The sequence below is a fragment of the Strigops habroptila genome, chromosome W, assembly GCF_004027225.2.
Source record: "Strigops habroptila isolate Jane chromosome W, bStrHab1.2.pri, whole genome shotgun sequence".
NCBI classification, from domain to species: Eukaryota; Metazoa; Chordata; class Aves; order Psittaciformes; family Psittacidae; genus Strigops; species Strigops habroptila.
The window spans coordinates 17,670,960-17,694,470 of record NC_044301.2 but is presented as its reverse complement, the minus strand read 5'-3'; the positions used below and the strand labels follow the sequence as shown (position 1 = coordinate 17,694,470).

Sequence of the window (23,511 nt, the reverse complement as noted above, 5' to 3'; positions counted from 1 at the left end):
GGCCCCACTATTCACCAAACCCGGGTGTGGCTGCCTTCTCAATAACGGAATCCCAGCCTCGTTGCCAATTTATGTTCCAGGGATCAAAGGATTCCAGGTGGAGAAGGACGTAAGCCATGCACACACACACACACCAAACTGCTAGAAAGTTTATTACAAGATCCAGAATAGATATAAAATCCAGAGATATAACCAGCTAGAAAGAGAGATAACTAAAGGCTACCAAAAACTAGGTTAGACACAGATTCTTACTGACCCACACACTTATACAATGACCAAGAGGCCAGCTCTGAGGTGCATCGTGAAGAGATGGGGTGGCAGGCACTACTTTAGCGGGCGTCCCCGCGGAGGTAAAGTCAACCATAAAAGGTAGTTGGATCCGCCTCCTTCTCGATCTCTCCCGAAGCCCGGGCTTTTTATATGTCAAAAGTTCAGACTCATCCTGATGCAGGGGGACAGCCTGTGTCAGGCGGAGTGGCCTTGCTGGCTCTTTTTCCCTCGCACACTCGTTCTAACACAGGGGGCCAGTCTGAACCAGGAGGAGTGGCCTTGCCGGCCCTTTGCCATACACACTCATTCTAGATGATCGGGGTGGTCCCACCATGGACCAACTCCACAGTGTTAGATCCATCTAACATACCAGCCCAATCAGAACTTTTACGTCCTGTAGAGGGGGATAAAGTTCCTGTGGTGCACATAAAGAATTTGTTGGGGAAGACAGTCTGGGTTATTCCTGCTTCAGGTAAAGGCAAACCCACTCGTGGGTTTACTTTTGCTCAGGGACCTGGATAAACTTGGTGGGTAAGGCAGGAATATGAGGAAGTCTGGTCTGTACCTCAAGGGGATTTAATTTTGGGGGAAAACAGCCAATGAACTCAATTGTATGCTGTTGCCTGCTATATAACACTTTTAAAGCCCACCAGCTAGATATCTTCAGGTCACCAGCAACTGACCCTGACTTCCCTCCGATCATGACCCCAACAAAGAATGAACTTTGACAAAACCAGACAAGCTCAGCAGTGACCAGACGAATTCAGCGGTGTCATCAGCAAGCAACAACCCAACACTACACACCATTCCTCCTACCTTGAAAGACTATTACAAGAGATGGAGCCTGACATCATGGACTGGATGAATTCAGCAACTTTATAGGGATTGGTCCATGGACTAAGGAATGATATCTCTCTCTTTGTGTGTGGGTGTGGGTGTGTATATATATATATAAAAGACAAAAGCGATGGTATATTGAAATATGTGGGATCTGAGCATGATGTGAATGGTATGGAGTAAGGGGTGGATACTGTCCTGGGTTCAGCTATAGCAGTCATTTTTCTCCTTCTTAGTAGCTGGTGCAGTGCTGTGGTTTTGACTTTCAGCCTGGGAACAATGCTGATAACACCGATGTTTTTAGTTGTTGCTAAGTAATGTTTACTCTGACCGAGGACTTTCTCAGTCTCATGCTCTGCCAGGGAGGAGGGGAAGCCAGGAGGAAGTGGAGACAGGACACCTGACCCAAACTGGCCAAAGGGATATTCCATCCCACAGCACATCATGCCCAGTATAGAAACCGGCGGGAGTTACCCGGAAGGCCAGATCACTGCTTGTGTTGGGCTGGGTATTGGTCGGCGGGTGGTGAGCAATTGTATCCTCTCCCCTTGTTATTTCCCTTTTCATTATTATTACTGGTGGTAGCAGTAGTGGTTTTGTATTATACCTTAGTTACTGGACTGCTCTTATCTCAACCCGTGGGAGTTACATTCTTCCAATTCTCCTCCCCATCCCTCTGGGAGCGGGGGGAGGAAGAAGGGGGGAGTGAGCAAGCGGCTGCGTGGTTCCAAGTTACCGGCTGGGCTCAAACCATGACAGTGGCTCACAAAGCATGGAGTTGATGGAAGTGCTGAGTACAAATACTAGATTAGTTTCACAACCAGCAATTCTATCCATCAAGCAAATAAGCATCACACAGCCGCTCACTCACTCCCACCCCTCCAGCGGGATAGGGAAGAGAATCGGATGACTCAAACTTGTGAGTTGAGATAAAGACAACTTAATGGGACAGAAAAGGAAGAAAATAATAATGATAATAATAATGATAAATGAATTAGAATATACAAAACAGTGATGCACAGTGCAGTTGCTCACCACTCGCTGACTAGTGCCTAGCCAGTTCCCAAGCAGCAACCCCTGGCCAGCTTTCCCCCCATTTTATATACTGAGTATGATGTCATATGGTATGGAGTATCCCTTTAGCCAATTTATGTCAGCTGTCCTGGCTGTGTCACCTCCCAACTTCTTGTGCCACTCCAGCCTTCTCACTGGCAGGGCATGAGAAGCTGTAAAGTCCTTGACTTAGTATAAACACTACTTAGCAACAACTAAAAACACCAGTGTGTTATCAACATTATTCTCATACTAAATCCAAAACACAACACTATACCAGCTACTAGGAAGAAAATTAGCTATCCCAGCCGAAACCAGGACATGGGAATTTCATAGAATCATAGAATCATAGAATAGTTAGGGTTGGAAAGGACCTTAAGATCATCTAGTTCCAACACCCCTGCCATGGGCAGGGACACCTCACACTAAACCATGTCGCCCAGTGTGGGAGGTGAAGGCGACAGGATCTGCATGATGAGCTTGAGCAACACTCTGAATGCAAGCTATGAGGCCCTGATACCGAACAAGCCTTGGGCTGATGGGCCAGGATGTTGAGAAACAGATAAGCCAGGATGTCGAAAGACAGGAAAAGCATGGCATGCCTGGGCATGTTGAGAAAGTACCGAATGAGGGAATAAAAGGGGCTTGATTGTAATAAAGTTTGTCTCAGCATCCACACCGACCTGAGTCTGTGCCTTCAATACGCCACAGCCCAAGGCTCTGTCCAACCTGGCCTTGAACACTGCCAGGGATGGAGCATCCACAACCTCCCTGGGCAACCCATTGCAGTGCTTCACCACCCTCACTGTAAAGAACTTCTTCCTTAAGTCCAACCTGAACTTCCCCTGTTTAAGTTTGAAGCCATTACCCCTTGTCCTGTCACTACAGTCCCTAATGAAGAGTCCCTCCCCAGCATCCTTATAGGCCCCCTTCAGATACTGGAAGGCTGCTATGAGGTCTCCACACAGCCTTCTCTTCTCCAGGCTGAACAGCCCCAACTCTCTCAGCCTGTCTTCATACAGGAGGTGCTCTAGCCCTCTTATCATCCTTGTGGCCCTCCTCTGGACTTGCTCCAACAGCTCCATGTCCTTTTTATGTTGAGGACACCAGAACTGTACACAATACTCCAAGTGAGGTCTCACGAATTTGGTTAATTTACAGTAATCACTGTAATACTCTAGTTAGTTGTGCATCTCGGGCATGACAATTTTTCAGTTGTTACCTGTGTTCAGGTTCAGAAATTATCCCATACTGGTTTAGGCAACATACTAACTGGCTAGCTCTAATATAAATGGAGGTTTACAATACAACCCACATTTTTATTTCAGTATCCAATTGCTTCACTTTCTGCACAAGTACCAAATGGAAACCAATTATGTGCTACTGCCTTCTAAGTTTTCTCCAGTATTTTAAATATGCTTGTAGGAATCGTCTTTTTCTTGAGTATTTCTGATGGCCTTACATAAGACTTATGAAGGACCATTTATTCTTAGTATAACATGTTTTTTTAATAGATTCTCAATGAAGATAGAAAGATATCTCCATTGTTACTATATTTCCATTTAGAGGAAGACATTGATCTTAAGATCCTTCTCTGCACTCAGTTTAAAATAACAAAGGCTGGAATCAGTCTCCTGATGGACTTCTGTTATAATTTTATAAAATTATACATAGCTGTAAAAGCATTTAATTGCCCATCCCATAATGCAATTGACCAGGTCACAATTTTTATCCTCATGTCACTTATCACTCATTCATGACAGATATATCCTTTTATTTTCCATTTAGAGATTTGTTAGTAATATGCAAAAGATATTTGAGCTCCTATTAATACAGGTTATGAAGCATATACACGGTACAGGATTCACTGCTGAAACTTCCAAACTGTTGTAGTGAATTTGAGTTTGAATTCTATATTGTTGAAAAGACAATTGTAAGAAGTCCTATTACACTAAGGCCAGTAATTATTTTATGTTTATATTTACTGGAAAAATAATATACTGATTCATGATTTTACATACTCTAATGCTATGTGTATGGAAATTCTGTGGAAAGAGATATTTGCATAGTTTCCTAGCTGTGAATTGTCAGTTTTCATTCACATACAAATTCCTTTTATACAGTTTTTTTTTATTATTTATATATTTATATATTTTGTTTTGATGTTTGCTAATCAGAAAACTGTTTGTCTTTAAGACAACCAGGTGCAGGGGCGTGGCGCCTCCTCAGGGCTGTCCCTCAGTGGAGGCTGGATTCCCTTCTCCCTCAGGGAGGGGCATCCAGGGGCATAGGTGTTGCCCTGAGAGAGACAGGTCAATAACGCCCAGCAGGTTCTGCCTAAATGGTCTCAAAATGTCTTAGTCTTTACAAGTGAGGAAAGGTGTAACAGAATTTAAACATTCTTCAAGAAATAAAATCTCCCATTAGTTTTACACATACATACATATATACATACATACACACACAAACTTTCCTTCTTTCAAATGTTCTATATAGTCAGAAAGATACGTAGGATACATCTGTGGTGTACTGAATCCAGCTCTATGCACAACATACAAGTGAGGCTATATACTTGCCTGGCAAGCAATCCCCTTCTGATTGATAGTTTCTCTTGTGTGTATTTTCTTTTCCTTTCTGTGTTGCATTGCCAACAAATTAACAAATACTTTTTTTAACCCTTTCTTAGTCATTAGTCTATACCCTAGGACTTTGACAGATAGCTGTTACTTCTAAATAAATATCAATGGGGAACTTATAAACAACGCATACTGGAACAAACTGATTATTTCAGTTAAAAGGAATTGCAAGTACTGCACGTTACTCATTTAACAGTAGACAACCAGCAGATTACAATTTGTTCTTCTAAAAAAAACTGATTAGGAAAGCATAATGGAAGGGTAATTTGCTCCACTCAGACATACTGATGGCCTCTAAATTAACTGTAAGCACTCAAGACTGAGATATAATTGTGCATAGCACTGTGAAAACATCTTCCTAATTCAGAACAGCAATCAAAAAGGACTTGTAAGATATTCCATTACTTAAGATGGTATGCCGACTAATGATAAAAATCAACAATGTTGTCTGCTGGTTTACTGTCACGTGAGTACCAAGTTCAGATGCTAGTTGCAATCTTTCAAAACATCACAGAAAACGTATCTCAAAAAATAAATATCTTTAGGTATGTGGAAGAAATGAGACTGGGCTTGATTAGTGCAAAGAAAGATACAAAGATGATAGAGTGGTGGTTCCCCAGTCTTTGTTGGCTTGTGAGCAAGAATGCTGAAGATGCAGCAAATTTAATACCATACCTTGCTCCCTCTGACAGTCTCACTTTTAACTTTCAATTTCCTGTGACAGTGAGAAACATTAAAACATCTCACAGGCAATGGGTTTGCTATAAGACATGACTTGCTTGGATAGAGCAATATGAAATTATTAATGTTACAGGGAAGGTTTATCAGGAAGTATCTGTACACGATTAGGTAACAGTATGGATAACATCCATGGATAATAATTATCTGTATGGGTAATCATAGAATCATAGAATAGTTAGGGTTGGAAAGGACCTTAAGATCATCTAGTTCCAACCCCCCCTCCCATGGGCAGGGACACCTCGCACTAAACCATGTCGCCCAAGGCTCTGTCCATTCTGGCCTTGAACACTGCCAGGGATGGAGCATCCACAACTTCCTTGGGCAACCCATTCCAGTGCCTCACCACCCTCACTGTAAAGAACTTCTTCCTTAGATCTAATCTAAAATTCCCCTGTTTAAGTTTGAAGCCATTACCCCTTGTCCTACCACTACAGTCCCTAAGGAAGAGTCCCTCCCCAGCATCCTTATAGGCCCCCTTCAGATACTGGAAGGCTGCTATGAAGTCTCCACGCAGCCTTCTCTTCTCCAGGCTGAACAGCCCCAACTTCCTCAGCCTGTCTTCATACAGGAGGTGCTCCAGACCCTTATCCTCGTGGCCCTCCTCTGGACTTGCTCTGACAGCTCCATGTCCTTTTTATGTTGAGGACACCAGAACTGTACACAGTACTCCAAGTGAGGTCTCACAAGAGCAGAGTAGAGGGGCAGGATCACCTCCTTTGACCTGCTGGTCACACTCCTTTTGATGCAGCCCAGGATACGGTTGGCTTTCTGGGCTGTGAGCGCACACTGAAGCCGGCTCATGTTCAGTTTCTCATCACCCAACACCCCCAAGTCCTTCTCCACAGGGCTGCTCTGAATCTCTTCTCCACCCAACCTGTAGCTGTGCCTGGGATTGCCCTGACCCAGGTGTAGGACCTTGCACTTGGCTTGGTTAAACTTCATATGGTTGGCATCTGCCCACCTCTCAAGCGTGTCAAGGTCCCTCTGGATGGCATCCCTTCCCTCCAGCATATCAACCGAACCACACAGCTTGGTGTCGTCGGCAAACTTGCTGAGGGCGCACTCAATCCCACTGTCCATGTCACCGACAAAGATGTTGAACAGGACCGGTCCCAACACCGATCCCTGAGGGACACCACTCGTTACTGTAAATAATTATATATGTCATTTACTGACAGTTCTTATTAGCATAAAATATTTATAAAGGATATTTTGTGTTTCAGAACAAAAGCCAACCATTATGGAGATGAGGGCTGAAAAAAATTTCCTCATAGGCTTATGATCACATAATTGTCCATTATGGGGGTTCTTCTAATTTCCACTAAGTCACAAAGCAATTAGGTAAAAAATGGCTATCAGCTGATGCCTGATTCAGGACTACATTGCTCATCCATTAAAAATCTGAAGATATTTATTAAGTAGTGATTTTTAATCCAATGATGTCAATAGGAGTGGTACATACAGATAAAATTTATGGCCCCTGTAGTGTCTTTTCTCACTAAAAATGTAAAATTAAATGACAGTTTTACATCTGAGGTATACACAGTGTTCATGCCTTCTACACTGAGCACGTTAAAGAGTTGGTTAAGAAAGCTGAGTCAGACATCATCTACTGGGGAAGGTTACAATATTGTTTGAGGAAAGTAGTTTTTTCATAGGACTGCTGTGCCCTCATTTTGGGGAGGGATTTTGATCAGTTGACCCATATGTCACAAATTCATTGACCCATTCATATCCTTTCTTTATACTTGATACCAGATGCTGTTTGCTATGGACCTGACATTGCAGCAATGTTTCAGGCACAGAGCAGTTGTACATCCACTGAATATTGCTTGTAACCTGCACCACACACCCATTTTTATTTTTTTCCTTTTAGGAGGAAATTCAGCAGGACCTTGATAGACTGGAGAACCGGGCAGAGAGAAACCTCATGAGGTTCAACAAGGGCAAGTGTAGGGTACTGAACCTGAGGAGGAAGAATTCCAAATATCAGTACAGGTTGGGGGCTGACCTAGTAGAGAGCAGTTCAGCTGAGAAGGACCTGGGAGTATTGGTGGATGATAAGTTGACTATGAGCTGGCAGTGTGCCTATGCGGCCAGGAGAGCCAATAGTATCCTGGGGTGAATCGGGAGAAGCGTGGCCAGGTCGAGGGAGGTGATCCTCCCCCTCTACTTGGCCCTGGTGAGGCCACATCTGGAGTACTGTGCCCAATTCTGTGCTCCTCAGTACAAGAAAGACAAGGAGCTACTAGAGAGGGTCCAGCAGAGGGCCACAAAGATGATCAGGGGTCTGGAGCATCTCTCTCATGAGGAGAGATTGCGGGAGCAGGGCCTGTTCAGAGAAGAGAAGACTGAGAGGGGATCTCAGTCTCAGGGGATCTCATTTAATGCATATAAATATCCCAAAGGTGGGTGCCAGGAGGATGGTGCCAGACTCTTTTCAGTGGTGCCCAGCAACAGGATAAGGAGCAATGGACATTAACTAAAACACAAGAAGTTTCACCTCACCATGAGGAAGAGCTTCTTTACAGTGCAGGTGGCAGAGCACTGGAACAGGCTGCCCAGGAGGGTCATGGAGTCTCTGTCGTGGTTTGAGCCCAGCCGGTAACTCAGAACCACACAGCCGCTCGCTCACTCCCCCCCCCCCCTTCTTCCTCCCCCTGCTCCCGGAGGGATGGGGAGGAGAATGGGAAGAATGTAACTCCCACGGGTTGAGATAAGAGCAGTCCCTCAACTAAGGTATAACACAAAACCACTACTGCTACCACCAATGATAATAACGATTAGTGAAATAACAAGGGGAGAGGATACAATTGCTCACCACCCGCCGACCGATACCCAGCCCGACCCGAGCAGTGATCTGGGCCTTCTGGGTAACTCCCCCCGGTTTATATACTGGGCATGACGTGCTGTGGTATGGAATACCCCTTTGGCTAGTTTGGGTCAGGTGTCCTGTCTCTGCTTCCTCCCGGCTTCCCCTCCTCCCTGGCAAAGCATGAGACTGAGAAAGTCCTTGGTTGGAATAAACATTACTTAGCAACAACTAAAAACATCGGTGTTATCAGCGTTGTTCCCAGGCTGAAAGTTAAAAAACACAGCACTGCACCAGCTACTAAGCAGGAGAAAAATGACTGCTATAGCTGAACCCAGGACAGTCTCCCTCTCTGGAGACATTCAAAACCTGCCTGGATGCATTCTTGTGTAACCTGCTCTAGGTGGCCCTGCCTTGGCAGGGGGGTTGGACTACATGATCTCCAGAGGGCCCTTCCAACCCTAATGATTCTGTGAAATTCTGATATGTTGAGAATTTATTTCATGAAGAAAAATCTTTTCCCTTTTGGTTACTCATTTGCATTTTTCCATGTATCATATTTGTAATTCAATGTATATAAATATAATTGAATTTAATATTCTGGGACCACAAGATAGACAGATAAATACATACATACACCTACATATATATTAATTTTAAAATCCACATCAGGTAAAGAAAGATGATCCTTTCACTGAAATATATATTTTATTAATAAATAGGATTACAGAATTTAGAATAAAATTCACATACTTCTAAAAATATTCCAAATTTTCTTAAATGCTTTTATACATTATAAATAAATATATGATATAGAGCTAAACAAAAATCATATATTTTTAAAGTAATGAAAGATATTTTCATGCTCTAAAAACTGATAACTACATTATTGTATTGATTATTACATTTTCATTTTTTAATCATAGAATAGTTAGGGTTGGAAAGGACCTTAAGTTCATCCACTTCCAACCCCCCTGCCATGGGCAGGGACACCACACACTAAACCATGTGGCCCAAGGCTCTGTCCAACCTGGCCTTGAACACCGCCAGGCATGGGGCATTCACAACTTCCTTGGGCAACCCATTCCAGTGCCTCACCACCCTCACTGTAAAGAACTTTCCTCTTAGTCTTACACCTTATGGTGGACTCTACTTAATTCATATTGTCAGCATATATGAACAGTTGTAAGAAAGAGCACGTGATTTTCAAAACAGATGACAACAGGTGCTGGAGAGTATATCACACATGCAACTAGAAGATGGAGAGTAATGCACCCCTCTTACCTACTTAATAGACTTATATGACTTTCCTGGAAGATTTTGCTAAATTCCCTGATAGCTAATTTAATATGGAGGTGGGAAAAGGTAGGGCAAGTGTGGGAATTTTGTAATATTTTACAAATCCACAAAAACTTGAACTTAATATGTCCATCAAATTGCATACTATCACTCTGGGGACTATTAAGACAGGCTTTCTAGTATTGGAATTGTGAAAAAGGTTGGTAGTTAAAAGCATTGGTTGAATAAAGGTCACACCAACAGAATACAAAATGCAATATTGATGCCTTGAAATGATAGAATATTAGGTTCTTATAAGCAAGGGAAGTATCCTACTGGTTTTATTTGTTGTAAACATCTTTTATTTCTTCTGTATATGACAACTATTCAAATACCATTTTCAAGATTACTGGCATTAAAAGTTACTAGTGACTAGTATATTTTTATTCCCTACATTTCAATTTCCAGTTTAAGGTGGAGAAGATACTTCTCTCATGTAAATTATTACATTTTTCCCCTTTTCCTATGAACCAAAGACATCTCTTCTAGAAAGAGAATACAAGGGCATAATAAAAATGTGCATTATCGACTAAACCCAAATCTAGCAAAAGCAAATAAAACATGCGGGGGGAGTGGGGTGTGGAACAAACTACCTTACAGGACAAACAAGAGAAGGCTGTGTGAGAGACGGTTGCTCCCCTCCTTCCCTCTCCGACGGTTGGGTGCATGGCAGGGGTGGGCTTCGAACCCCAGGCTTGGTCGGGGGCAATATCCTGAGAGTTCCTGGCTCAACCAGCCACTCATTCCTGGCGCGCAATAGCGCGCAGAGTGGCTGAGACAGTCCGCCATATTTCTGCCTCACCACGCCCGCGGAACCAAGCAATTGAAAACCTCAGCGAGCTGAGCTCATGGTGTGTATGCCCCGGTCTCTGCCTGCCTTCTCTTCCTCTCTGGTAGCGCCCTTTCTACTCATCCCCTCTCTCTTTCTTACTGTCAGGGCAGGAACAAATCATAACAGCTCTTCAGCAGCAACTCTTCCCGTGAGAGGGACGAACGACTGTTCCTGGAAGAAAGGTCCACTGTAAGGACGTTCTCCAGCTAGGCACATACTGAGATTGCTGGACGGTGGCAGGCTTGCCCACTTTCAGAGGAGCTGAACTCTTACTTTAGGATTGAGGGAGCAACAAGGAAGTATGCGTGTGTGGGAGGGATTAACGGTCATTAGTACTTCCATAGGGGGTGGTCGGGTTGTAGTTGGTGAAGGATATTCAGGGATTGTGTTGGTTGTAGGTAGCGGCAGCAGCGAGGGAAGGAGAAGGGTGTTTATGTCGAGCAGCTTGGCTCTCCTAGATAGTGCTGCTGCTGTCGCAGCTGCTATGGTGGATGTTTTCATGTTGCTTGGCGAATAATTTAGAGGAGACGAGGAGTTAGAAGCGGTGACTATTAGAGACAGAGCTGTATTGTTAGGGGCCCCTTCTCTTTCTTCTTGCCCGTGTGTGGCATCAGGGCACCTTCCCTGCCCTTGCCTAGCAGTGCTCGGGGTGGGGGCTCCCGGGCAGAGAGCGTCTGCGTCCCCCGGGGTTGGTGCTCTGGTGGTGTGTGTGTGCGCGCATTTTTAGGGTGGGGGTTGTGTCTGAATCAGTTAGGAAGAATGACTTTGGAGTCCGTCATGGCGTGCTGCCTGAGCGAGGAAGCTAAGGAAGCCCGGCGGATCAACGATGAGATCGAGCGGCAGCTGCACTGGGACAAGCGGGACGCCCGTCAAGAACTGAAGCTGCTGCTGCTGGGTGAGGGCCGCCGTCGGCACATACGCCTTAAGCGCCGCTGGGGGTGCAACCGATATCGCCGCCCTGGGCTCCCTCCGGCTGGCCCTACCAGCGCGTTACATAGCGTGGTCGGTTCGGTTCCCCTGGGTGCTTGCCACCTTCGCCACAGGGCGACTGGCGATGGCGGTGGCGACCCGCTCGTCGTTTCTCCACCGCCGCGTTGTGTATGTGCGCGCGCGCCCGTGTGAAGGCTCCTCCAAGGCACTTGTGGCTGGGTAAATAATTGGGTGGGTTTGATATGGTAGGGAACCCGGCCTTCCAAAATGGAGAGAGAATGGATGGCTGGTGAGCGAGGCAGTTTTGGGGGAATATCGGTGATGATGGGTGTAGGAGAGTGATGGTAAGGAAGCAGATTAATGAAAGAACTCGCAGGGAGAGTTGCTATGCAGATTAATGGTGACCGGCTTTAATATCTGTATTGTTCTGTGAGCCTTGGAAAGGTGGTTGGATCACTGGTTACATTTTTTTACTTGCGATTTTTTTATTTAATGAGGCAAACTGGGATAAGGGGCTTACACCTGGATTGTAGATTGATTTTACTTTTTTTTTTAAAGCAAAAGGAGAAAGAAACTATAAAGACCCAGATGCACTCATGAAGCTGAAGAGTAACCTTAAGTATGCTGGAGGATAACAGCATCTTTAATACCTTTGGAATCCACCCACTCTTCAGCAAATAAAATCTATTGTATCATTTCTCTTTAATCAAAACAGAGGTTGTTACTTTGGAGCCACAAGTGCGCAAGGGCAATGTTTGCTTAATGGGAATTTGGCTCGTGTTAAAATAAGCCTTTTGAATTAAAATATATTTGTCTATATTTGTGCTCTACTACATCGTGTAGTTCTTATGGTAATACAGCTTCTGCCTTAGACTAGCAGGCCTTGAAATATGTATGCACCAGTGTTTGGTGTGTGGATGAATAGGAATGTTCCAAGTGGATGTGGGGTGTTTATGCTAAAGACTTTTGTCTTCGGTCATGTACATGAAAGTAGTGATTTATATTGAGGGAGTAAACTGCCTTTTTAATAAATTAAGGAGAGTTAATAAGAAGCCAGAATTCATTTTAATGCCTGCTTGTGAATGTGCTGTTTCTTACTTTAAATAATTCAATTGGTCTTTTCTGTATATGGAGAAAGGTATTGGGATCCTTAACTGATATGGAAGAAGGAGGGGTGGAGACAGATACAGTGCTACCAGTAATAACATTCTGTCTCATTTTGGCCTACTTTTTGGTTGATGGAGTTGTGTGCTGTGGCTATTTCAAGATCCAAACCGAAGATAAAATAGAGGACAGATAGCTTGCATTTGTTTAATTTAATGGATGTTTAAGTATAATTAAAGATACACATTTGTTACAGGAGAGGCGGTTGAAGTTTGACTTGTTTCTCGGGTCCAAATTGTTTCTGTGTTTCCTGGTTTCCTTGCTAGAGGTTTCTCACAAGTTTTTAAAATGCGTGCAACTTATTGAATGATATCAACATATACCACCCAGAGAAGGAATTGGGATATTTGGTTCTACAATCAGTAGTACAGAACTTGTATTGTTTTATAAGATCCACCCACTGGTAATATTAAGTGTATGGATAGGTAATGGTAGATTAGGGCCTAATTGTGGCATTACTTTAGACCTAATGAAATAAAGTGTTTTCAGAGCAAATAGATAAGAAGCTATAACTTAGAAAGCTTTGGAGAAAGCTCGCTGTGATTGCCTGTATGAATGTTTTCTGCATGTATCACTATAAACCATGCTTCTGAAGATGTAAGCATGATGTACAAGAAACCAAGAGGTAAACATTCTGCTTTGTACATAATAGTATATCTGTATTTGAGTAGAGACCAGCATAAAAATTGTGTATGCATTTTTTGTATTGTACTTTGTCAACCTTGGTTGTATATTTGATTGAAAGTGTTTGTGCATGTGTAGCTGTTTAACAGTTAATGATCTCATCTTGTAAAATGCAGTATAGCAGTGAACCACTGTTGAAGTCACAGGATAGAGATTAAAGTTTTGATTTATTAAAAAAAAAAAAAAAAAAGGCCCCACAGCAAAACTTCCTTAAAAAATTGTTTTAATTAGCAGGTTTCTTTTAGGTATCTGACAGTACTTCTTTCAGTCACTCACTTTTTCGCCAGCACAGTCACTTGTTCAGTTCTTAATTTTTTTTATTTGTTTGGGTTATTTATGTGGTTGAGATGGACAAAACCATTTTAGAAACAGGAAAATAATAATAAAAATTCTGAGACTGGGAACATAAATGTCTGAAATGGCTTAAATTAATCCATTTTATTAATTGACTTGACCTCTACTGTTCCATTGCATATCTTTGTCTCTCAAAACTTAATGTAGCAGTATTGCTTAATTTTATTTTATGTAAATGTTAGGCAAACATTTATCAAAAGTGCCAACTTCTCAGTCCCACTTTGAAAAGTGATGTTGGACTTGGAAGCCTAAGTGGGTTAAAGGCTTTTGAACATAGGACAAAGGTATATCCTTTTAATCATAGGGAGAGAACATAGCTTAAGCTGAGCTGTGTTAATTGACCTTGCATGCTCTTTGAACTGGTTGCAAGTGCAAAGTGAAAGTTATTAACTCAAAAAGTTATAAGGAACAAATGAACATTTCTATGCCACTTTTTTCCCTTTTAAAAAAAAAATAAATTAGATGTATATACAAATGCACATATGTAGCAAATGCAAAGAAAAAATTCTTGGACAGAAAAGAGGATTCCCCCCCCCCTTGTAGAAATTACAGTGCTTCCTTGCAAAGTGAAATATTTCCCTCCTAACTGTAGGTTGCTGTTACTGTGTGACACACACTATGCTGTGTGCACCCTTCTTGTGTATTAATAATGATATCTTTTTACTTTTCATGGGATCAAAGAGTTTAAAATATTGAAAGTAATTTCTGGAAAACTCTTTTTTTGCATGGTAAGATTATTTTAAGCTATTAGTTAAAAAATTAACCCTCTCTGTGATTAAACATTAAAACATTAAAATACCATTTTTAGGTACTGCATTGAACATCATTGTCCTGTTCTATTAAGCAAATAATCTTTTTTTAATTATTATAATTCTAAAAACTGAGAACTCTAACATATGCACTGAAGCGTATTATAAAGACATAGTAATAGTTCAGCTAGCACAGCTTGACTGTAATGTTTAAGGTACTTTGGACCAAATTCAGTGTTCTACTGACTTTGGTTTTCATCTCCTTGTATTTTTAAAGTTCTTCTGGATTTCATTACTACTGAACATTTCGTAAAACCTTGATTGTTCTTCAGAGTGTAAAGTTTAATATCCATCTGTTGTTTGCTGTTGTAAAAACATTTATTGTTATAGTATAAAAAAAAATTTGGTTTTTTTAGTGTTTTATATTGGTATGTACCAAACAATGTACAGTATTCTGCATGCCTGTGTTTTAAGCATGTACGTATGTAGTAAGAGCCATGTGCTCTAGCTTTCGATGTATATAATTTTGGCTGTCATCACTGGAAATCTTGCCTGGTCTCGGAAAGCAGTGTTTGGGCCTACATGTTAGATTGTAGCCATAAACCTTCACTACTGGACATACTATGCCTATATACTGTATATACTTCTGATTATTTTCTCATCAGAAGGTATCTTGACTATCTAAGAAAATAATTAGCGATATCTTGATAGCTATGTCTGTACATGTATTAGCTCTGGCAAAATTAAGTGTTAGAGGGCTTGACAGCTTGTTTGCTTTTTTGTATCATGCTTGCAGATACTGTGACGTGTAAAGCATGGCTCTTAAGGCAAAGGTGTGCTTTTTGTTTGAAATGGAAGATGAGTCAGTGAAACAAGGTGTCAAATATGAGTATCCTTTAGTTCTCTATATGTTACTAAAAGAAACAAGTGGGAGGTAAACCATTTGGATTTAGCATGAATTGCAACTAGTCTTAACTGGAAGATGACTGGGTTTGGGGTTTTTTTGCCCTCTTTTTTTTTTGTGCGTGTGGGGGTGGAGGGGGAGTGTGGTGTTGTGTGGGTTTTGTTTTTTGTTTTTTGGTTTTTTGTTTTGTGTTTTTTTTTTGTATACACCTGTATTAGCTGAATGGAAGATTTGCATGCAGAACTCTGAATTAGCAAAGATTTAAACTTAAAAAACCTTGAAGAGGAAGTTGGCCCATCAAGCCAATGATGAATCTTCCCTGCTGTATTCTGAAATACCTGTGCAAATAGAAAGTCTCCTTTACTTATATAACTGATACTATGTGTGTTTCAGTTTTATGCACACAATTTAAAAATGCTAATATTGGATAGTATATTCTAATTGGCTATTTCTTTACTCTTCATTAAAGCAGAAAACTTAATTATTTTGAAAGAGCATTGCAACCTTTTATTATCCTGTATTTATCCATGCTTATACTTGCACTGAACGCTTGAAAATAATTGTAGGCAGTTACAATGGTATGTATTTATGATTAGAAAACAAATACTTATATCTTGATGATGTGCAGTGAAACTAGATTGGTAAGTATTTCTTACTTTGGAGAAGCTGTTTCTAAGGTTATCTAATTTGATTCAGAATGACAAACACTGGCATTCAATTATATATAGACATATACATCCATATATAAAAATAACTGGTTTTGAGGAAAACATGAATCATTATAAATGTGATATCATAATTTCACATTTGCATATAATCTAATCTACTGTAGTTAATGGCAATTAGCTTTGTCATAGAATAGTTAGGGTTGGAAAGGACCTTAAGATCATCTAGTTCCAACCCCCTGCCATGGGCAGGGATGCCTCACACTGGACTACGTTGCCCAAGGCTTTGTCCAACCTGGCCTTGAACACTGCCAGGGATGGAGCATTCACAACTTCCTTGGGCAACCCATTCCAGTGCCTCACCACCCTCACAGTAAAGAACTTCTTCCTTATATCTAACCTGAACTTCCCTGTTTAAATTTGAACCCATTACCCCTTGTCTTGTCACTACAGTCCCTCGAAGAATTCTGACTAACTTAATTTTGCTCATAGGTCAAAAAGCCAAGGGACCCCAAATTTGTATTTCCCTTTTAAAACCATATTGAATTTGTACAGGAGGGAAACATATATACTGAACAGAGGAATTTATTGAGAAGGGACTTTCGGGTATATATTGTAATGTTAAGAAATAGTTCTGTGGTTTTAGGTACTTCAATTTACTTTTGTTGGTGTATAAATACAATGGCATTTTCATAAGGGACAGCATTTATTTTGAAGTAATATGGCAATCTGCAAAATTAATCCCAGGAAGGTATGAAAATACCATGGTAAAGTAGATGTGTGTTTCTTGCTCTGCTGTATGGAATAACACTCAGGAAAGATGACTGCTCATACTTGAAGAAGACTATGAACAGCTGCTGATAATAAAATTATGGGAAGTTTTTCAACATTCACCTTTTATTTGCTCTACTCTGACTAGCAAGAAAGCAATATCAAAACTGAGGAAAGACTTGAATGTAGAAAATAGTATGAAGCCATGTATATGGTATTCTTAAGATCAAAGTAAAAATGCAGCAGGCTTTAAGTAATGTTTTAACCCTGTCCTGGGTTCAGCTGTAGCAGTCATTTTTTTTCTCCTTCTTAGTAGCTGGTGCAGTGCTGTGTTATTGACTTTCAGCCTGGGAACCGTGCTGATAATACTGATGTTTTTAGTTGTTGCTAAGTAATGTTTATTCCGACCAAGGACTTTCTCAGTCTCATGCTCTGCCAGGGAGGAGGGGAAGCCGGGAGGAAGCAGAGACAGGACACCTGACCCAAACTGGCCAAAGGGGTATTCCATCCCACAGCACGTCATGCCCAGTATATAAACTGGGGGGATTTACCCGGAAGGCCCAGATCGCTGCTCAGGTCGGGCTGGGTATTGGTCGGCGGGTGGTGAGCAATTGTATCCTCTCCCCTTGTTATTTCCCTTATTATCATTATTATTAGTAGTAGTAGCAGTAGTGGTTTTGTATTGATACCTTACTTACCGGACTGTTCTTATCTCAACCCGTGGGAGTTAGATTCTTCCAATTCTCCTCCCCATCCCTCCGGGAGCAGGGGGAGGAAGAAAGGCGGGGAGGGAGTGAGTGGCTGCGTGGTTCCGAGTTACCGGCTGGGCTTAAACCACAACAGTTCTTTGTGGTGCCCAACGTGGGGCATGAAGGGTTGAAATAACGACAGATATGACCAGAGTGTGTCTAATCATATTTGTGATAAGCATTCATTGTTTTGGATTAATAGTCACTCGTCACAATGTTGATTTATTGGCTCTCAGAGTTGTTGCACTTGATCTCAGAGTTGCACCTTATTTAATGCCAGTATTTGCTGTTTTGGTGTTTATCCACTGGGGAGCCTGGGCTAAGGTTCTTGTTTCACTGTACTTCATGGTAATGACTTGTAATACAATAGACTCATTGATGATGAAACTGGTCTGGCTTGGGTTCCCAGCGTGGTCATCACCTCTATACTTTGGGAAGTATATAATGAAATTTTTTAGCAATTACACATCTTTTTTTTTCCCTTCCCTCAGGGGGTCAACCTATGAAGGAGGCATTGCTTTACACCCCCCGCTCCCCCACCAGCCTATTTACAACAGCATTGGAGAGTTCTGAAGGTTTTGGATGGCCTTTGAATACCCTTGAGACCTGCCTGCTGATTGTGCTGGGGATCAGCATGTTGGCACACATACGGAGTGTGTTTTACCCATGGCCATCCCGCCCTGGGAACACCCTATTTCGTCTGATCTCGAAAGTTAAGCAATGTTGGGTTCGAGTCTGGTCTAGGGTTAGACGACAATATAGGAGGACCACCAAGAGATTTTCCCTGAGGCTGGACAGTCATGAGTGGCAGGGTGTGTGGGATAGTATGGGCAAGTATCTAGGCCAGTGGGCCCCTCCAGTCCTTTGTAACTTCACCACTGAACAAGTGCAACATCCAGAAAAACAAGTAAAACAGTTAAATGAGGTGTGCTGTTGTCCTGGTGATACCAGAGAGGGACAAATCATGGCAAGGTGCTGGGGCTTGGTGTATGCCTACAGAGCCCTGCTCAACACTATCCAGCACCATGAAAGGGAAAAAGATGTCTCTGGATCTGATGGCAAAGTAACAGACAACGCAGCTACTCCAAGTCCAAGCACAGCAGCTACACCAACCCCGGTGACAAGCACAGTAGCTACTCAAACCCTGACAGCGACAGACAATGCAGATGTTAGCGTTACTCAACCCCCAAGCAGAGCAGCTGCACCAACCCCAGCAACAGACACTGCAGCCACTCCAACCACAGTGATAGACACTGCAGCTAAACCAAATGGCCAATTATTGACAAAATTGGTTGCCCCTGTAAGCAAGGGGAAAAGCAAATGAGAAGCACAAAGAGCAACCTGTGCAGTGAAAAAAGATTAAGTCCCAATGTACTTACTACAGGGGGCAGCATCTGAACAAGAGTTATTAGTATGTGAATCAGAGGAAGATGAAGGAGAGGTGACTTCTCGACCCTGGACCACAACCGAGCTGTGGAATATGCAAAAAGATTTCACCCGCCTTCCAGGGGAGCACATTGTCACCTGGTTGCTCCGATGCTGGGACAATGGGGCCGACGGTCACGAACTAGAAGGTAGGGAAGCCAAGCAGCTGGGATCGCTTGCTAGGGAAGGAGGAATTGACAAAGCGATTGCAAGAGAGAAACAAGTCCTCAGCCTTTGGAGGCGGCTCTCGGCAGCTGTGAAGGAAAGGTTTCCCTACAAAGACGATATTATGTGTTGCTCAGCCAACTGGGCCATGGTAGGGAGAGGCATCCAGTCCCTGAGGGAATCAGCCATTCTAGAGATGATCTATCGTAGGCCGGATGCCGAGAATGCATCCGTAGATCCAGATGAAGTTGAATGTACATGACCCATGTGGTGGAAACTTAAACAGAGTACCCCATCATCATATGCCCACTCATTGGCATCAGCGACCTGGAATGACGGAGCACCACCAACAGGGGATGAAGTGAGTCGTCAGCTCTGTGAATTTGAAGACAATCTCACCCCTTTCATCATTTCAGCTGTGGAAAAACTGTCCCAGGAGTTCAAACAGTTGAGAGGCGATTTGTCCGATCTATCGAGCTCCCCATGTGTACCAACCCATGTCTCAGCTATTAACAGAAGGTGCCCTACTGCTCGAGAGAGAAGATACAGGAGGTACATGCCACAGGCCACCCTATGGTTTTACCTGCGGGATCACAGAGGAGACATGATAAAGTGGGACGGAAAACCTACCTCAGTTCTGGAGGAAGGGGTGCGTGAATTGGAGAACAGTGGTCAAGGATGATCCTCCCATGAAAGTTGTTGCTCCAGTCTCTGGTGAGCAGTTTCCCAGATGGAGTGGAAGAGCTGATTTTACTCCAGCTCCTGTGATAAGGAATACTAATCGCTTTCTACAAGAGATAAGTGGACAATCGTATGGTCACTATTAGAGGGGCCCTGCCTCCAGCCAGGTGGAGGAGAGGGACAATCGGGTTTACTGGACTGTGTAGATCAGATGGCCTGGCACATCAGTCCCACAGAAGTATAAGGCTCTAGGAGATACTGGTGCAGAGTGTACTCTGATGCCATCTAGCTATCAGGTGGCGGAACCCATTTGTATTTCTGGAGTGACAGGAGGATCCCAAGAGTTGGCTGTACTGGAGGCTGAAATCAGCCTGACTGGGAGGAAGTGGCAAAAGCACCCCATTGTGACTGGTCCAGGGGCTCCATGCATCCTTGGCATAGACTATCTCAGGAGAGGGTACTTCAAAGACCCAAAAGGGTATAGATGGGCTTTTGGTATTGCTGCCTTGGAGACAGAGGAAATTAAGCAGCTGTCCACCTTGCCTGGTCTCTCAGAGGATCCTTCTGTTGTGGGGTTGCTGAAGGTCGAAGAACAACAAGTGCCAATCGCAACCACAACAGTGCACCAGTGGCAATATCGCACCAACTGAGACTCCCTGATTCCCATCCATAAGCTGATCTGTAGACTGGAGAGCCAAGGAGTGATCAGCAGGACCTGCTCACCCTTTAATAGCCCCATATGGCCAGTGCAAAAGTCTAGTGGAGAGTGGAGACTAACAGTAGACTATCGTGGCCTGAACGAAGTCACACCACTATTGAGTGCTGCCGTACCGGACATGCTGGAACTTCAATATGAACTGGAGTCCAAGGCAGCCAAGTTGGATGCCACAATTGATATTGCCAATGCATTTTTCTCAATCCCTTTGGCAGCAGAGTGCAGGACACAGTTTGCTTTTACTTGGATGGGCATCCAGTACACTTGGATCCGACTGCCCCAGGGGTGGAAACACAGCCTTATCATCTGCCATGGATTGATCCAGACTGCACTGGAACAGGGGCAAGCTCCAGAACACCTGCAATACATTGATGACATCATCGTGTGGGGCGATACAGCAGAAGAAGTTTTTGAGAAAGGGAGGAAGATAATCCAAATCCTGCTGAAGGCCAGTTTTGCCGTAAAACGGAATAAGGTCAAGGGACCTGCACAGGAGATACAATTTCTGGGAGTAAAATGGCAAGATGGATGTCGCCAGATCCCCACAGATGTAATCAACAAGATAACAGCAATGTCTCCACCAACTAACAAGAAAGAAACCCAAGCTTTCTTAGGTGTTGTGGGGTTCTGGAGAATGCACAGTCTGATTGTAAGCCCTCTCTACCACGTGACCCGGAAGAAGAATGATTTCAAATGGGGTCCTGAGCAACAACAAGGCTTTGAACAAATTAAACGAGAAATAGTTCATGCAGTAGCCCTTGGACCAGTCCGGGCCGGGCCAGATGTGAAAAATGTGCTCTACACCATAGCCGGGGAGAATGGTCCTTCCTGGAGTCTCTGGCAGAAAGCTCCAGGGGAGACTCGAGGTCGACCCCTCGGCTTTTGGAGTCGGGGATACAGAGGATCCGAGGCCAGCTAGACTCCCACTGAAAAAGAGATCCTGGCAGCCTATGAAGGGGTTCGAGCTGCCTCAGAAGTGATTGGAACTGAAGCACAGCTCCTCCTGGCACCCCGGTTGCCTGTGCTGGGCCGGACGTTCAAAGGCAGGGTCTCCTCTACACATCATGCAACTGATGCTACGTGGAGTAAGTGGGCCGCACTAATTACACAACGAGGTCGAATAGGAAATCCCAGTCATCCAGGAATTCTAGAAGTCATCATGGACTGGCCAGAGGGCAAAGATTTTGGAATGTCACCAGAGGAGGAGGTGATGCGTGCTGAAGAGGCCCCACCATATAATGAACTGTCAGAGAGTGAAAAGCAATATGCCTTGTTTACTGATGGGTCCTGCCCTATTGTGGGAAAGCATCAGAGATGGAAGGCAGCTGTGTGGAGTCCCCTGGGACAAGTTGCAGAAACTGCTGAAGGAGAGGGTGAATGGAGTCAGTTTGCAGAGGTGAAAGCCATCCAGCTGGCCTTGGACATTGCTGAATGAGAAAAATGGCCAGTACTTTCTCTCTATACTGTAGTCATGGATGGTGGCAAATGCCCTGTGGGGGTGGTTGCAGCAATGGAAGCAGAGCAACTGGCAAGGCAGAGGTAAACCCATCTGGGCTGCTGCACTCTGGCAAGATATCGCTGTCCGGGTGCACAACCTGGTGGTGAAGGTACGCCACGTAGATGCTCATGTACCCAAGAGTCGGGCCACTGAGGAACACCAGAACAACCAACAGGTAGATCAAGCTGTTAAGATTGAAGTGGCTCACATGGACTTAGATTGGCAACATAAGGGTGAATTCCTTTTAGCCTGGTGGGCCCATAACACCTCAGGCCGTCAAGGCAGTGATACAGCGTGTCGATGGGCTCGGCTGTACTTAACAATGGACACTATTGCCCAGGTTATTCACAAATGTGAGACGTGCTGCAATTAAACAAGCCAAGAGGATAAAGCCTCTCTGGTATGGAAGACAATGGCTGATTGAGTATATTGCACTCCCACCGGCCCCCCAAGGCAAGCGCTATGTGCCTACCATGGTGGAAGCAACCACCGGATGGCTGGAAACATACGCTGTGCCTCACGCCACTGCCCGGAACACTATCCTGGGCCTTGAGAAACAAGTCTTGTGGTGACACGGCACCCCAGAGAGAATTGAGTCAGACAATGGGACTCATTTCCAGAACAACTTTATAGACACTTGGGCCAAAGATCATGTCATTGAGTGGGTATATCACATCCCCTACCATGCACCAGCCTCTGGGAAAATTGAATGGTACAATGGGCTATTAAAAACTACACTAGACTCCCCCCAGTTTATATACTGGGCATGACATGCTGTGGTATGGAATATCCCTTTGGCTAGTTTGGGTCAGGTGTCCTGTCTTTGCTTCATCCCAGCTTCCTGTGCCCCTCCTCCCTGGCAGAGTGTGAGAGGCTAAGAAGTCCTTGATCAGAGTAAGCATTATTTAACACACCGGTGTTTTTAGTTGTTGCTATCAGCACTGTTCTCAGACCAAAGTTGAAAACGCAGCACTGCGCCAGCTACTAAGAAGGAGACAAATGGCTGTTATAGCCGAACCCAGGACAAAATCCACCCCTTTTTCCACACCTTTTACATCATGTTCAGGTCCCACGTTTAAATATACCACTGCTTTTAGTTTCTTTTGTCTGGGTTTGGCTGTAACAGTTAGGACTAGCCCTATAATGTTCGCTGAGTTCATTCAGTCCATGATGTCAGGCTCCATCTCTTGTAACAGTCGGGGCAGGAGGGATGGTGGTAGTGTTGGATTGTTGCCTGCTGATGACACCACTGACCTCGTCTGGTCACTTTGTTGGGGTGATGATTGGAGGGAAGTCAGGGTCAGTCAATGCTGACCTGAGGAAAGTTCTGGGAGACTCCTGCTGCTGCTGCCAGCTTTTCCCATGACTTTATTCTCTGCTGACAATCATGACAGCACTTTTTTTTTTTTTTTTTTTCTGGACCAGACTGTGGGAGGTAAAGGCAACAGGATCTGCATGATGGGTTTGAGCAACACTCTGAATGCAAGCTATGAGGCCCTGATACTGAACAAGCCTTGGGCTGACGGGCCAGGATGTTG

The 23,511-nt window shown here is 43.7% G+C and overlaps 1 protein-coding gene across 1 annotated transcript in view; it reads left to right on the top strand.

Moving 5' to 3' along the window:
- Positions 1-11,278: 11,278 nt before the first annotated feature.
- The window catches only part of LOC115619152 (guanine nucleotide-binding protein G(q) subunit alpha-like), a 127,212-nt gene continuing 114,979 nt past the window's right edge, over positions 11,279-23,511 (top strand). The window contains 1 exon segment of the mRNA XM_030511202.1: positions 11,279-11,414. Coding sequence (XP_030367062.1) covers positions 11,279-11,414 — 136 coding nt within the window.